This window comes from Falco cherrug, chromosome 1 (genome assembly GCF_023634085.1).
Source record: "Falco cherrug isolate bFalChe1 chromosome 1, bFalChe1.pri, whole genome shotgun sequence".
Taxonomy (NCBI): Eukaryota; Metazoa; Chordata; class Aves; order Falconiformes; family Falconidae; genus Falco; species Falco cherrug.
In genome coordinates, this window is record NC_073697.1 from 120,976,867 (window position 1) to 120,992,212 (window position 15,346).

Genomic DNA, 15,346 nt, shown 5'->3' on the forward strand with positions numbered 1-15,346 from the left:
AGCTGATGTTTGTTAGACTTACTTATTAAAGTTGTTGAGGTTCTCTTCCCCTTGACAATGTCCACTAGCAAGGAACACTATTTGCCAAAAAGATGGGAGAGAGTAAGGGATGCAACTTCAAAATAGCCCTGGAAAAGCTGAGTTGCTTTGTCAGCCTCTGAATTCTTTCTCCTCCCACTCACATTCACATTTTGAGAAGCTATTAAGTCAAAATCGGTAAAATCCACTAGAATAAAACCCTTAGAATGTCACATTGTAGTTGCATTACATTTCACTCTTTAATACAGCATAAAAAAATGGAAGTTTACAATGAGTTAGTAAACTGTAAATCAGCACTTTTATTCAGTTTAGTTTCTGAGCTATTAATCCCTAATACAGAAACAGAACGCTGATGCACTGGTCTAGGACCTCTCGAGATAATAGTTCAAATCCATTCTGGTGCCATGGCAAGTGAATTTCACTGGATCACCTGAGTCCCTTCTAGATACATCATATCACACAATAACTCACCATTCACAGAGCTTATAGTCTTAACTCTCAAGGAAAAAAACAAAATAAAATTACCTTCTGACTTCAGTGAGCTGCAGTTACAGAAAACAAGCGAAAGTTTGCTCAAATAATTGTAGGCAAACACTTAATCAGTCTATGTGCTTTGTCAGTAGTATTTTAGGTAAAGCAACCCATTATTGTGGTGCATCAACACAGCAACGCTTTCCATTGCTCCTTTGTGAGGCACTGAGTCAGACTTTTTTGCATCATTAGCACTGACAACACAATAAACGCAGCGCTCTGATCTTCAGCAGAACAGTAAAAACAAAGACCACAACAGTGAATTAATTTTAAAGAATTTTAATACAAACTTAATATAAACTATTTCAGTCCCTCTTAACATGTAAGACACTGACTCAAAATACTTTTATACCTTTTTTCAAGTATTGCACAATGTAGGTACAAAATTAATATTTACGATTACATTTTCTTCCATAATATATAGCAAAAATCTTTAAACTTTTAACAGAAAATACAATTTGTGTTTCTTTTGAAAAAAGCAAATATTTCGTACATTTTAATTCCACCACTAAGGAATATTCTGTACACAACTTTTTATTTTTTTTTTTTTAGAATTGATGTCTTTAAGATGGATATCTTACAATTTCAGTAAAAAAAATACAACATGAAGCTGCTGCAGCTGTCACAGATCACTGTAGTAAAAAGATATAAATGCAATACCATGTTGTAGAAACAATATATATACTCTGATATTTTACAAACTTTGTACTAAATTAAATTATACAATTAGAAAAAGACCAATAAACCCACCTATTAGTGCCAATTTTTTAAATATATATATACATATATGCTTGTGTACATATATATATAGACACATGAAAAAAATCAGCCACGACCTTGCTATATCTTAAATACTGTAAGAGGCCATATTTTGAGAGTATATTTTTGTAATGTACAGTCAGTATAAAATAATTTTGTGCTTGGTTGGCAAATGAAAAAATGATGCATGTTGTATTTATCTAACCAAGCCTGAATGTATTCATACTACAAGCCTTAAAAAAAATCTCAAGAGGTGGAAAAAAAGATACACCCTTGGGTACGTGCATTTTAACTTGTACAATAGTATTTACTTATATTTCACTTTCGGTTTATTTTTAGTTAGCCATAACTGGCTGGAATTGCTGGTTAGAATACTGCATGTTGTTTAAACTAAAATTCAAGCCATCCACAAAAGACTTCTCATTTAGACCTCCATAGGCTGCAAACATATCAAAGGCATTACTGTACTGGAGAGGACTGAGGTTAAGGGGGCTGTCACCAGGAAAGATGCTACTGGTACTACCTTGACCCTGCATGTTGGGGAAAATGAACTCCTTTGCGTTAGGAGAAAGGGCAGAAGTCTTCTGCTGCTGCTGCTGCTGCTGCTGACTGCCTAAGCCAAGCCCGTAGAGAGAGTGCATGGAGGAGGAAAGGCCTTTCTGCTTCAACAGGTCATTGACATTCAAGCCAAGGTTGGTGGGAGAAGTGCGGGCGACCTTGTTGCTACGGCCGCTATTCTTCATTTTGGTCGAGCCAAACTTGGTGGCAGCAAATGTGGCAGTGGTGAAGGTTAAAGGCTGAGTGGAGCGGGGCATGAAAGTTGGGCTCACAGCAGCAGAGTGACCAAAGGGAGGAGAAGGAGAACTAGACACTGAAGATGCTGGGTCACTAATTGGCATGAACACCTGGGCCTCTGGGTTAAAGCTGTTCTTGATTTCCTTATCCAACTCACATCCATTTTCATTATCATCCACATAAAGCACTTTCACTGGTCCCTTTTCACCAATTTGGTATGAAACCTCAAATGGGTCAATCCAAACACTAAGATCCTGAGGCAAGTTGCCACGAACATCATCAATGTCCAAACCACTCTCTTTGGATGCTTGTTCTATGACTGGGTCCACTTTCTCCCCTATATGTATACATCTAAACCCTGATCCTTTGTATGGCTTTTCTGGATACCAGTGCCCTTCATACTTCTTCTTAAGAAGTCTTTCAAGCTCTTCACCAAAAATGTTGACACGTCGTCTGGGAAGCTTATTGTACAAATATGAAATAATAAAATTGAGTGCTACTTGGATTTCAAGCTGCATAGTTGCTATGCCACAAAGTTATAAGTCTGTTTCAAAACCCGAAGAAGAAAGTGTTCAAGATGCCACAGGGGAACAAAATTTCATTCAAAGTGCTGATTCTAGTTGATTATTATCCTTCACCTTGAGTGCTCTTGTTCCTTTAAGAAAAAACAAAAGCAAACACATCCAAATAAGGAAAGTGTAAGATCAAGCTCTAAGGCCTATTCTTTTAGCTTCACTTTTTGCATAAAATAGGTTACTTTGTAAGGCAAAAAATATGTGCATCAAACCACTTATGTTCATGCCTGCGGAAGGTGAGGATGTCAGCCACATTCAGCATGACTTACGAACAACACTGCAGAAGATGCACTAGGCGTGTGTTTACATATACAGCATGGGGCATTTCAAAATCACATGAGCTTGCCGTTTAGTTATTCACAAAGCAGCAAGGATAATTTTTAAAGCATCACAGAACTGCCAGGCCTGTCAAGGGTTCAGTTACCAACCCATATTTGAATGATTTATAGTACTCAGCTGCAGAATTTAGCACCAGGCTATTAGTTTAGCCTGAAAGGTCTTCGGCCAAGGGTCATTTATCATTTTAAAGTTTGCAAACATATTGGCTGCACTGTAAGGTGCAGTATTATAAAAATGTGAACAGTTGCTTCAGAAGATTTCACACAAGTAATTAAAATTATGCAACATTTAAGTCCAAGCAAACCATCTGCATAAACTGCGCATTGGTGAAATTATGCTAACCGAAGAGAAAATGTCCGCTGCACATATACATACAATTCTTCCTCAGAATAGCTAAACTGGTAATGCGGTCAATGCATACAAAATAGATGCACGTATCTTCTGTCATAAGGGTGGCAACGACCACGAAATGGTTACAATACATTAATTCACAATTTTTCCCCTTTCTACAAATTATTCTATAGTATCAGATGTAATCTACTAATATATACAAAATTCACTTATCGCGCTGTCTATAGTTCAGATTTCACAAAGTTACTAGAGCTAAGAGCTTTGGATAGCCTCAAAAACGACTGCTCTTCTTCTCCACGACTCCATTTTATATTAAATATAAAATATGGTTGCCACTCCTTCACAAAGAACAAAAGAGAAATTAGCTATCTAAAGTTAAAGGGACAAGATTCAAGCATTAGCACACATACTGCTAACAAAAATCCTGCAGTACCTTGGCATAAAGGTACTCATCCAGAGGAAACACTTTTGTTCAAAAAGTTCCAATGAAACAAAATAGGGGGTTGGGGTTTTTTTGGCTCAAGTGAAATGCCCAATGAGAATTTCAATTAAGAGTGTCCTTTTCTGCACTGCATCACTATGAACAAAATGTAGCGTAGCTGTCACTAAAGATTAGAGGAATCAAAGTCAGTATGAAAATCCTTTGACAAAGTGAATACAATGCTTTTTTATTTCTTGCTCCAAATAATCTCCTTATAAAGTCTGGAACCCTATTTCCAAGCCACTCGCGTTCTCCCCAACATGGTATGGGAATAGTTTGAAAGCTTGTACGATAAGGCGACCTTTAAACGTTTGCTGGATCAGCACTGGGTGGGGATAAGGAAAAGATCAAGGGCAAACAGAAGATATTTACAAAAGGGCCACAATCAGTACAGAAAAGCTGATTGGGTGGGTTAGAAGGGGCATTTAAAAATGATTTATTAATCCATCTGTTTCGTTTCCCTTCCCCCCACGTCCTTTAGGAAAGAAATGATCTTTTCAAGGCGCACCGGGTGGACGCTATAGCTTTTTCTTAAGCCCCCAAACTACGGTACAAGCAGCTGGTCAAACAAATGGAGCTTGATCGTTTCCAAGTTGGTTTGTTTTTGTTTTTTTTTTAAATATGTATGTTTTATGTAAAGAGGACACCCTCTCCCAGCGGCGGGGTGCTGCCGGGCAGAGCCCCGGCCGGGGCAGGAGCCTTAAGCGCGGTGGGGAGTTACATAACCAGGCAGTCGGGTCTCATTAGATTTCTGCTCACAGCCTGGGAGCTCCGGCAGCGGCGGGGGGAGGAGGAGGAGGAGGAGGAGGAGGAGGAGGGGGTGGGGGGGGGGGGAGAGGAAGAGGAGCATTTTCTAAGACCGTCAAAGAGAAAATAAAGCTGAGGATGGGAGATGACTAGAAGGAGGGGGGCGGGGGGGGGTTCAAGGCCCCCTCCCTCGGCACTCAGGCCGGCACCCCGCGCCCGGTGGCGCCCCCGGCCGCCCCCCCGCCGGGCAGGGTCCTGAGGGCGGCTGCCAGCGCTGCCCGGAGAGGCCCGGCCAGGCAGCAGCGATTAGTCAGCCGGCAACGCTCACCCCTCCCAGGCTGAGCGCGTCCAGGGACCGCCTTGGGAGGGACCCTCCGCCGCCCGGCTTCCCGAGCCGTGCCCTGGCCCCCAGCCCCCGGCTCCGAGGGGCTGCCGGCGGCCCCCACGCTCTCCTGTCCCCCGGCTCCCCGCCGCCGCGGCCCCCCCGGCACTGCCCCTCCCCGCGGGGCCGTGCCCGCCCCTCTCCCCGGCCGCGCGGGGTCGTGACCGCCTCGGCACCGCCGCCTCAGCCGCCTCAGGGCCCCCCGCCGCAGCGCCCGGGGCCGCGCCCGCCTCAGCCCTTCGCTCGCCTCACGGCCGGGCGGCGGCTGCCCCAGCCCCCCGCCTCAGCGGCTGCCGCCGGCCCGGGCCCCGCCGCCCAGCGCACACCCCCGCGCCGGCCGGCGCCCCCGCCCTCAGCGAGCGGTACTCACCCGGGTGGGTGTGCGGGGGGTAGTGCAAACAGTCCCGGCGGGGGTGTGAGTGCGGGGGGGGGCGGGGGGGCGGCTCAGCACCCGACCCCCATCTCCGAGAGCCGGCTCCCTCGGCGAGGATGGGAGGGGAAAGGAAAGAGAAAAAAAAAAAAGGGAGGGGGAGGGTTGGAAAAAAAAAAGGGGGGGGAGGGAAAGGGGGGGAGGGCTGCGCTGCTCACACCCCCACGACGGGCGCGCTCGGCCGCCGCAGCTGGGCTCCTTCTGCTACTGCCTCCCCGCCCGGCGCGCCCCCATATATCGCCTCCCTTCCCCCGCCCCCCGCCCGGCCCCGCCCCCGCCGCCCGCCCGGCCCGCGCCTGCCCGTCACCCGCCGCGCCCCGCCCCCGGCCCCGCCCCCCGCTGCTGCCGCCCCTTCCCCCACCCCGGCGTGGCGGGGCCGCTCTCTACGTCAGCGAGCGCCTCACCCCACAACACCGTTGCGTCACTGCCGACGTCAAACCCTGCCCTCGCGCCCCTCGTCTCCGCAGGGAAGGGTGGGGGGAGGGACTACATCTCCCATGACCGCCGCGGCGGGGGGGGGGCGGCCTCGGCCCGCGGGGACCTCGGCTGCGGCTCCGCGGAGGGCCGGCCGAACGGCGGCGGGGAGCGGGGCCGCCCGCAGCCCCTCACGCCTGGGGGCAAGGGGCCAGGCTGCGTCCCGGGGCCGCTGGCGGGGGCGGCCTCCCCTCGGTGGGGAGGGGGGGGCAGCCCCTCACAGCCCCCCCTCCCCCCCCCCCCGCTCCGCCGCTGCTAAAAATACTCCCCACAGGTAGCAACGCTGACCGATTGGCTGCCTGCCCGCCCGGGGAGCCGCCTGATTGGTCACTGCGTATCGAGGAGGGAGACGTCAAAGCCCAGTTTTGGGGGGAAAAGAGTTACCCGGGGGGCGGGGGAATGCCCGCGGCCCCCTCAGCGCCGCGGCGCCGTGTGAGGCCCGGCCGGGCCGCGCCTGGCTCCGGCCTGGCTCGGGCCTGCAGGCCTCGGCCGCCTCCTCAGGCGGGGCACGGCCGAAGCGGGGGCCAGCGGCTGGGGGCGGCCGGCCGGGAGCCAGGCCCGGTGCGGGAGGGCCGTGCCCTCCGCTCCAGAACCCCCCGGGCCTGGCCCCTCACCCCTCGGTGTCGGTGCTGCTGGGGCCGGGGTCGGCGAGCAGGGCCGCGCTCGGAGGGGGTTTGCCGTCTCTTGCGGTGTTTGTGCAGAAACGGAGCGTTTGGGCCTGAGCCTGAGGGGGCCCCGGGGAGATTTGGAAATGCCAGTCAGGAGCAGCGCCAGGACTTTAACCCTTTGCAGCTCAGAACGTGTCACTGGCTGTGTGGGAGGCAGCAGCCCAGCAGCCGGAATGTTTGGGAAGATGGCAAGGGTAATATTTGGGATTTTCCATAGCTGAACATTTCTGCTGGAAGGCCTAATTCAGCGGAGAACACGTTTTTATTCAGATGTATCAGTGTTGATGCAGCTAGTACCGTGCTGTTGCAAACAACTCTAAAATCTTAATTCAGACTCAAAATTGTCACGCTTCCCCCCCTATTTTTCATTTGTTTTTAACGTGTTATAGTCCTTCAGTGAAAATTGGGTCATCTGTCATCACTGTGCACCCCAAATGGAAAATAAAGCATGAAGATGATAAAATTATAAGCACTGGCAACAAGGTGACTCCTGGGAATTGCCGTAGCGTGGCCAGGAAAACAAACGAGAGTCTTTTTTTGTTTGTTTTGAACAAGTTGTCATTACTTCCACCATGAAAGTTAAGAGACAATGTGAAATAACTACCTGAGCAGATAAGGTGGAAAGACAAATACAGGTGGTTGGGGTTTTTCCCCCTAAATTAAAACGTAGAAATCTCCCTGGCACAACAAACACCGAGCAGACGGACAGGTACTGCCGGCTGTGTCAGCACACAGTTTGGCGTGGTGCTGTGCTCGGTGCTGTGCTCAGTGCTGCACTGGCCAGGGTAGCAGCAGCAGCAGATTTCCCTTTGAAGTGGGAAAAACTGCACAATGCTGTAGATCGATGTTTTCAGGTGAGATTTCGTAAGGAGCTTTACAAACCAAATAACTATGCTGCTGAGTTGCTAAAAAAAAAAAAAAAACCACGTTGTAAAAGCAAAGACTTCTTTTTAAATGGCTTTAACACTACAGGAGAAGCATTAGGGACTGAATTAAATATACAGAGCTAATACATTTATAATCAAGACATCTGCGGGATCCTTTGAAGCTGTAAAAATGGTGATGTACTTTTCTGTGGCTTATGTAAAGGAAGCTTCTAATGCAGTCAATGCTGAAGTTGCGTGCTATTGAACAAATCCGACGTTAAATGTTAGAGACAGGCGATTGCCCTAAGAATAACCTCCGCAGGTCAGCAAGAATCAAGCCTGCTTCTAGTGGTCCACTGAAAGTTTCATTTTACCCTCATTTGTCTGAAAAAAAAATATTCTGACTTTTAAACTGCAGTGATCATTATGTCATCCACATATAACGCATCAGAAGTAGGTGGCCCAACTGTAGTAGCGTTAAATTACCAGCACCTAAAAACAGTCTAATCCAGGATCACTGGTATTCTTAAAACCTCAGCTGGCTTTTTGATCCACAAAGAGGTCAGAATAGGGCCTGCAGTGTTCTTCAGTCCTTTTGATTAATACACAGCAATAACAAAATGTCTACCTCTCCATGCTAGAAAAATCTTTCAAAATGCAATCAATACAAAATAACCCCGGCAGCAAAATTTTACTCCTGTTGTCAATTCTATTCAACAGAAAGATTAATCTTAAAAGAAAAGAAAATATATATATATTCACATCTTTCCTGACAAACCTTGACAATTTTTCTCCCTAGCAGAGCAAATCAACAGAAGTATTTCAGAGCATGGCAGGGAGGCAGAAGTGAGATTAAAAGTAAGATGACTTTCTTAATCTATGTTAAACGAGAAGGGTTTTGATCTCATCTGCTCCTCTTAGCCATATCCTGCGATGCTAGTCCGCCAGACAGCCATCACCAGCAACTCAGCTACAATTTCTACAGTCTTGGTCTCTGCAGTCTGATCTCTGGAGCCAAGATTTCTGCATTGTCGAAGATATACTTTTCTACAAGACCTTGTAGAGACTGTAGTCTCTACAAAGGGACTTTCTTTTTTTCTGCTAAAGCAATCTATATTTGGTTCCTAAAATAATTAACAGCGCTCTTTAAAAATCTAAATCAGTGTTATTTATTGATCAATCCAATATCTAAAACCAAAATAGATTTGCTAACCTTAAAAGTTCTTTAAAGGAATTAAAAATATCTAAGAAAATTTTTACTAATTATGTCAACACGGACAAGAATTAAAGAGCAGTAGAAAGCGAGGCTCAGAATTTCCACCACCCATCTTTGTTCTTTTCATCTTCTCTGCTAAATGAATGTTGCTGTTCCTTACAGAATGTGTAAGATTTATACTGAGAGTGGACATAAAGCTTTGTAATGTACATTCCCAAATACAGTACAGTCTCTTTTTTAACATTTTTCTATTTAGGAACACAGTTCTCCTTTCAGCATGGGAACCTGAGCTTTGATTTTGAAGAAAATGGAAAGCTTTCCCCATTGTATTCACCCCTCTCTAGCCCAGTTTTATCCATTTGCTGATTTTAACACGTGTTCCTTTTCTCCATCATTTATCAGTGTGAGCAACCAAGCCTGGCTGCTCTCCAGCATACATCTTAACAACGATTTTGAAATGTAGCTTGTCTTACATTTCACTTTACCAGCTTAAGCAGTGAATTTTCCATACAGATTACAGAGGGTGTATATACCTGCAAGATGCTGCCCAGCTTCAGGAGCTCTCTGACCACAAAGATTTATTTAGGTGGGAACCACGAGATTAGCTTGTATGTAATGTTTTGATGGAGTAAAGAATAACTGGGAACAATTCAGCCAAAACAGAAGTGTGCAAGGCATTGTCTCAGCCAGCTCATCTTCCAGGAGAGCCCCAAGCTCGCCTCTAACTACGTGGAGGGGCAAATGGTTAGTTAGTTACCTCCGATGGAGAGCAGCTGGCTGGCAGGGGCTGCTGCATGCAGCTTTATACGCCAAGTTAAATGCACCCATGGCAGGATGCGTATGCGATAACTCTTGTTTGCAGACTCTAACCCCAGGGCAAACAGCCACAGTCAGCGACTTGCTGGGAACTGCTGTGTGGCTCTACAGCAACCCAGGCTGTGCCAGGGCTTGTTCCTCTAGCGCTGGGGGCTGAGGGGATGGGATTAGTGTCCTGGGGGGCTGGGAGCATGCGGGGGGGGGATGGCGGGGAGGACATGGAGGTTAGATAAATGTCTGTCGGTCTTGACAGAGGTACAGTTAATCTTGCCACAGAGGGGGAGAAATAGCTTTTGAAGTGGAAGGAGGGAATTATTGTGGTAAAAGGGGGAGGGCAGAGGACAGAGGGTATGTTAGTGAGGGGCTGCGATGATGAGAACAGCCTGGCATCGTGGCCCCCCGTCCTGGAAGCTCAGAAAGCCCAGCTACCGATTCTCATGAGATGCTCCGGGTCTGGCCTGCCCCACACAGCTCAGCAGAGCCAAACACCAGCAACAGAAGTTCCTCTGCTATTATAGTGTATGATGTTAGTGGCTCTGGGGATGCCAAGATTTTAGAAACTTGGCTATCAAGAGCTGGAGCTTGTGTGCCAAGGATTGAGAAACAGTTCCCAGATCTGGGCATCTACAGCATTGTGCAGCCAGTACACTGGAAAAAAAAACCCTTTAAGCTGGTACTTTCTTAGATATTAGTGACTCTTTTTTTAAAAGAAAAAAACCACCAAAGAAGCAGCAAAAAAATGTATTGTTTTGCTGGGCCAATATCTGTAAAGGGGACTGATCTGCAGGAGCTTAGATCTTACAAGGACGTCATTCTCTCCGAAGTGGCATGCTACTAATGTTCTAGCTTACTTGGCAAAAGTTACTGGAGTCCTAAGCAAGACAGAAGGCAGCTGCTGGGTAAGAAGGAAAAATTAAAACAGGAGAAACCTGACACACTTTAATGAAGAATTCACACCAAAGCTTTGCTCTTCCCAGAGTTTCAGCCACCTACAAGGATGAAGTAAAAAGATTTTTTCTGTCTTGAAGCTGGTATGAGGCAGGATCTGTTCTTGAAGAGGAGCCTGATAAATGGCATTTTGAGAATGGGGTACAGATCCTGAGAAGGCCAGGTAAAAAGAGTAAAATGAGGAGTAAAGAATCTAAACCAAAGTTCCAAGAAAAATAATGCTCACAGGTAGATAGATACTGTATTAAGACGTGGGGCAAGGGGGAGAGAAAATGGGAAATATTTCATGAGTATCAGAATTTTCCATAGCTATGAATAAATGGGCTGAAGAAGAAGGAAAGAAGATTGATTGATTTTATACCTTAGAGAGGTTGACCTTTGAGGAAAGTTTTATTAAAATTCAATATAATTTTTCCTCGAGTTCACCTTTGTGCTGGGATTCTGCCAGTTTAATGTCAGTTAGTTCCTCAGTATCTGCTCATAGATAAAATTATGAGGTTAGGACTGTCCTAGCTGATAGCCATGTAACTTCTTAGCTAATCAGCTTCAAGCACTTTACTATGCTTATTCCAAACCGTGATTCATAAACAGTTTTAAAGAGACAGCAAGCTGGTTTTTAAACTGTAAGGACTGCTCACCTTCATTATTTTATGGACGTCAAAAATAAACACTGAAGATGAAGGTCTGATCATTTGCCCTTTCAATTTATGATAGATGAAGGTAGCATGAAAAGTTTTCATTAAGAACTTACTTAAGGATTTTGTGTACTTAGCATTTTCCAGGAAGATGAGTAAATCTTTTTTCCGAGAGGGGAAATCCAGGAAAACTCTTCAGTCTTTTTCCTGAGAGACACTGAATGTGCAAAAAAAGAGATATTAATGGGAAAAATCTGAGTATGAGGAGATAACTTTCATTCAGTCTGTTTAAACTGAAAGGAGGAGCAATGGAAGGGCATCTGTTTACCAAAAATGCCCGATAAACACAGAAGTTCTTGACATTTTGATTATCTTCAGTTAGGGTAAAAGAGGATGAGAATGACCAGGGGACTCTCTTTGAAAGAAATGGAAACTCAGCTTTTATTTAGGCAAAGATCCCAGCAATGCTACTTTTTCTTGCTAGCCATGACATCCTCTGAGCCACTGCTCCGAAGCTGCACCCTTTGGGTCTCCCAGCAATGTTTTTCTTACTTAGTGAGGATCAGATGAACCCCTTACTGTTCTCTAGTCTTTCAAGAAAACAAGGCAGACACGTCTTGAGTGAAAAGGGGAGGAAGGGTGTTTCCCACATTGTCGGTTTACCATAAAGAAGCAATTGGATGATACCTCAATTTTTGCGATAACATCCAGAACAAAATACAATCTTAACATCACTAGAAGATCTCACCTCATTCTCGACTAAGAATTTAAAGCAACCAAGAACAGTGCACCTCAGTAAGAAACCATCCATATTTGAACCTTTCAGGTGATAAGCAATCTCTTTTTTTCTGGAGCATGTGGCCACGGACTGGGTTCCTTGCACCTTTCCACAATGCTGTTGCTGTCAGTAACTGTTTTATGCAGAGCCCAGCACTTGCTCAGGACTTAGAGAGCTTAGTTAGTGACTATTAGATGACACACAGAATACGAGATTTAGGAAAGCCAAAGGTTGCAGGTACTGATACCGGGTCTGGGAGCATTAATTTGAGACGCGCCGAGTTAACCTGCTGTGCTGTCAAGCTGTGACAATGTGAACGATGGGGACTTCAAAGTAAAATGAGTTCAGATGCCAGCGTCGTGACGAACACAGTCTGAAAATCATTCTCATGAGAGGAAGATCATTGAAAACTATCTTCATTTAGTACAAAACCGAGGGTGCTTCATTTCAGATGAACAGAAACCTAGCGACTCTGTATTTGTGCAGACACGAAGAGCTTGTTGAGTGGAAAGATGCCAGCTTATGACAGCTGAAGGTTTGACCCTGAATCTTTAAGGGTATTATCCGTGGAAAAAAAAAAAAAAGCCAATGGAAATTTCTCTTTTGAGTTTGCTGTGCTCCAGATCTGGCTCTTATTCAACTCTTATTAAAAGTCCATCGAGTCATGGTGACAGGAATAATGGAGGGCAATGAGGATTCAAGCTGTGTGTTTGCCCCTGAGACATAAAAATTGGATTTTAACGCGGTCTGTGCATCCTGTTTTTAACACAGTTCATGTATCCTGGTCATGTAAGGAGGAGTTTGCGCAAGACTGAAACTGTCACTGGCGTTGAAATGATCATTTGGTTTAAAATCGTTGATTCAAAGCATAGTAAATCACTCATTTCCTCTCCAGCTTGATTCCTAAAGGTATAATTGCTCCAAAATAATATAATACGTGCCTTAAAAGATTAAGCGAAAGGTCAGATTAGCATAACATCTTTCCTGAACTGATGGCAAAATGCTGTGTAAACCTGGAGCCACACCTCAAAATCCCCCGGGACGGGACTCTTGGGACTTGCCAATGGAGCAGGGAGAGAACACAGATGCTTTGATTTCACGGGTCACAGGTCTTTACCATGTGATGGACAGGCAGAACAATCTTCCCGTGTCTACGTAGATATAACCCTCTTCATTATAACAGAATGTTTTCTCTTGAACACACAACCCAGTAGGAGCTAGTATCTCATACGCTGTTATTAATGTGCAAGACTTCAGACGGTATCTGCACACAGCGGTGGATCTGTCTAGTCTTGAGAGTAGCCGTAACTAACGACTTCAGGAGAAGGTATAAAACAGCCGTGCTGCACAATTACATTGAGTTTGGCCATGGGAAGAAGCGATTTCTTCTTGATCCCACATGATGATTATCTTAGATGCTGGAAAATGAGAACTTGGAGTGACATACTTTTTATTGTAGCTAATGTAACTCAGATTTGTAAAGAAGGTGATTCTGCTATATGACCATATTATCTAAATTGCTTTGTCGCCAACGCATAGAAAACTGAATATAAAATTGCCTGAACATAATTGAGTGCTGACTCACTGATTAGGTTAAATGGTGCAGCGCTCTAGAGTGTCTTGGAGCTTTCTATAGTCTCACAATCCTATGTGAAATCTTCTGATTGATTTTTCTCCCCTCCAAGCAAACTTATGTTTTGTGCTCCAATTTGAGGCTAGATGCTACAAATCCAGCTGCTGTCACAAGACATCTTCCCCCTGCTTCGTTATCTTGACCAATTTTCTGCTGAAACTCTCATCTTTCATCCTGGCTGGTGCAGTTGGCTCCCTTGTGATTATTCCAACTCCCGGCTCTCCATATTCATAGCCACTCTCCAAGCTCCAACTCTAACTCTCTAGTTTCTAAGGCTACATAGCTGCAAATGTTTTCTCACAAAATGCTTTCCCATAAATTCTCACAATTTCGTTTTAGTAAAATCCAAGGCTGCATGCATACATGACACTACCCATAGGAAACTTTTAGTAAAAGCACCTGCAAACATGAGCAAGAAAACACAGCCACAAGTATTTTAAATGGAAATCTTTTTTTCCTTGAAAATGGCCTCATATCACAAAACCCCATTTGGACGCATAACTGTGACTCTCCTTAAAAACAGAATGATTTTCAGTTTTTGACATGTAAGTGGAAGGGCAATTTTAAGAAGTGATGCCAGAGACCCAAAGTGAACTGAGCCATGGATACTGGGCAGAGAGCTCAAATTTAGCTGACTCTGGCAATCAGACAAACCAGCACTTGTGCCTTTGGCTAACCTCTGCCCTGACTCTGTCACTCAGGTGGTGAAAAGAAGGAGCGGAAGAAGAACTATGACCTAAATAACTGGGAGAACAGCAATTATTAACCAGCAGTCCCACCTACAAGGATCTGCAGAAGACACCAGCCCTGAGCTGGAGGATCTGGGAGTGAAACCGGTCATGGAAGTGCAGAACTTGGTTTAGTTTCCAGCTAGTTCTGAACATCTCCTTTCTTGCTGGCTGAAGTATGGCATTAGTAGCTGTTGAAAATCAGGTGGGGAGGAGGCTGAAATTTGTTACCTTCATACATGGGACTGGTTTCATATCAGGTAATAACTCAGAAACGGAGTAACTTTGGCGTGCACGTCAGGCTTAGGTTCTCCAGAAGCACTTGTGACTGCACAGCCCAACTTTGTTCCTTACCAGGAATTCTAACTTTTATTTTCTGGAAATAAATCATACTTGCCTTGCCCCAAAGAGGATAAATCTCATTTATCTCTAACTACAGAGAGATAATAATGCAATTGTTCCTTCGCACCAGGAGACCAGGCGTCTGTTAACTAGAAGTTCTCTTCCAAGTTGGATCAACTTCTCTCCAAGTACTTCCTTCCGCAGAGTGAAGGGAAACTCAGCTGGAATGTATTTCCAGAGACAAATGAACCCCTAAGATAAAACGATAAAACTGATTGTAAAAAACCACCACAAATTTGGTATGGAGCAATGAATGTGAAATTCAGAGCTGATCTAGAGCTGGGTCAGAATCTGGCCAGAATTAAGGATCTGATCTCTTCCGCTTGATCTGCAGAAATGCTTTACCTTGGCAAAATACAGGCACATTTAAAAGACATAATGAAAAAAAAAAAAAAAAGAAACTCCAATGGTGAAGGAACCAACACATTCTGAGAGAAAAAAAAGACTGTCTGAACCCTTCAAAGGTAGCAGTGAAACAGATGAAAATATCCACGTCTGCCCTGGTCAGGTTAGGGTGATTGTTTCTCCCAGCCCAGGCTGCATTTGTCGGCACTCTCTCACTTAATTAGAAGAAATGTGTTTTCAAAGGGGGAGAAACACAGACGTTCAAGCTCAGTCTTCCTATCCAGATCATTCTTGCTGGATGTTTGACACCAGCCCATCCAAGTGACATCCAAATGGGGACAGCAAAAATATTCATGTCCCCCATTCAGCTGAATCAGGGAAGTGCCTAGATGACAAGGAAGAACAGCA

At 45.2% G+C, this 15,346-nt stretch overlaps 1 protein-coding gene across 1 annotated transcript; it reads right to left on the reverse strand.

The window, feature by feature from the left end:
* Window positions 1-833: 833 nt before the first annotated feature.
* TOB1 (transducer of ERBB2, 1) lies at window positions 834-5,641 on the reverse strand. The gene is made up of 2 exons (XM_055698262.1): window positions 5,370-5,641; window positions 834-2,779 (listed from the first exon to the last, which is right to left on the reverse strand). The coding sequence occupies exon 2, from the start codon at window positions 2,640-2,642 to the stop codon at window positions 1,665-1,667; it is 978 nt and encodes a 325-aa protein (XP_055554237.1). The 5' UTR covers window positions 2,643-2,779; window positions 5,370-5,641; the 3' UTR covers window positions 834-1,664.
* Window positions 5,642-15,346: the final 9,705 nt, after the last annotated feature.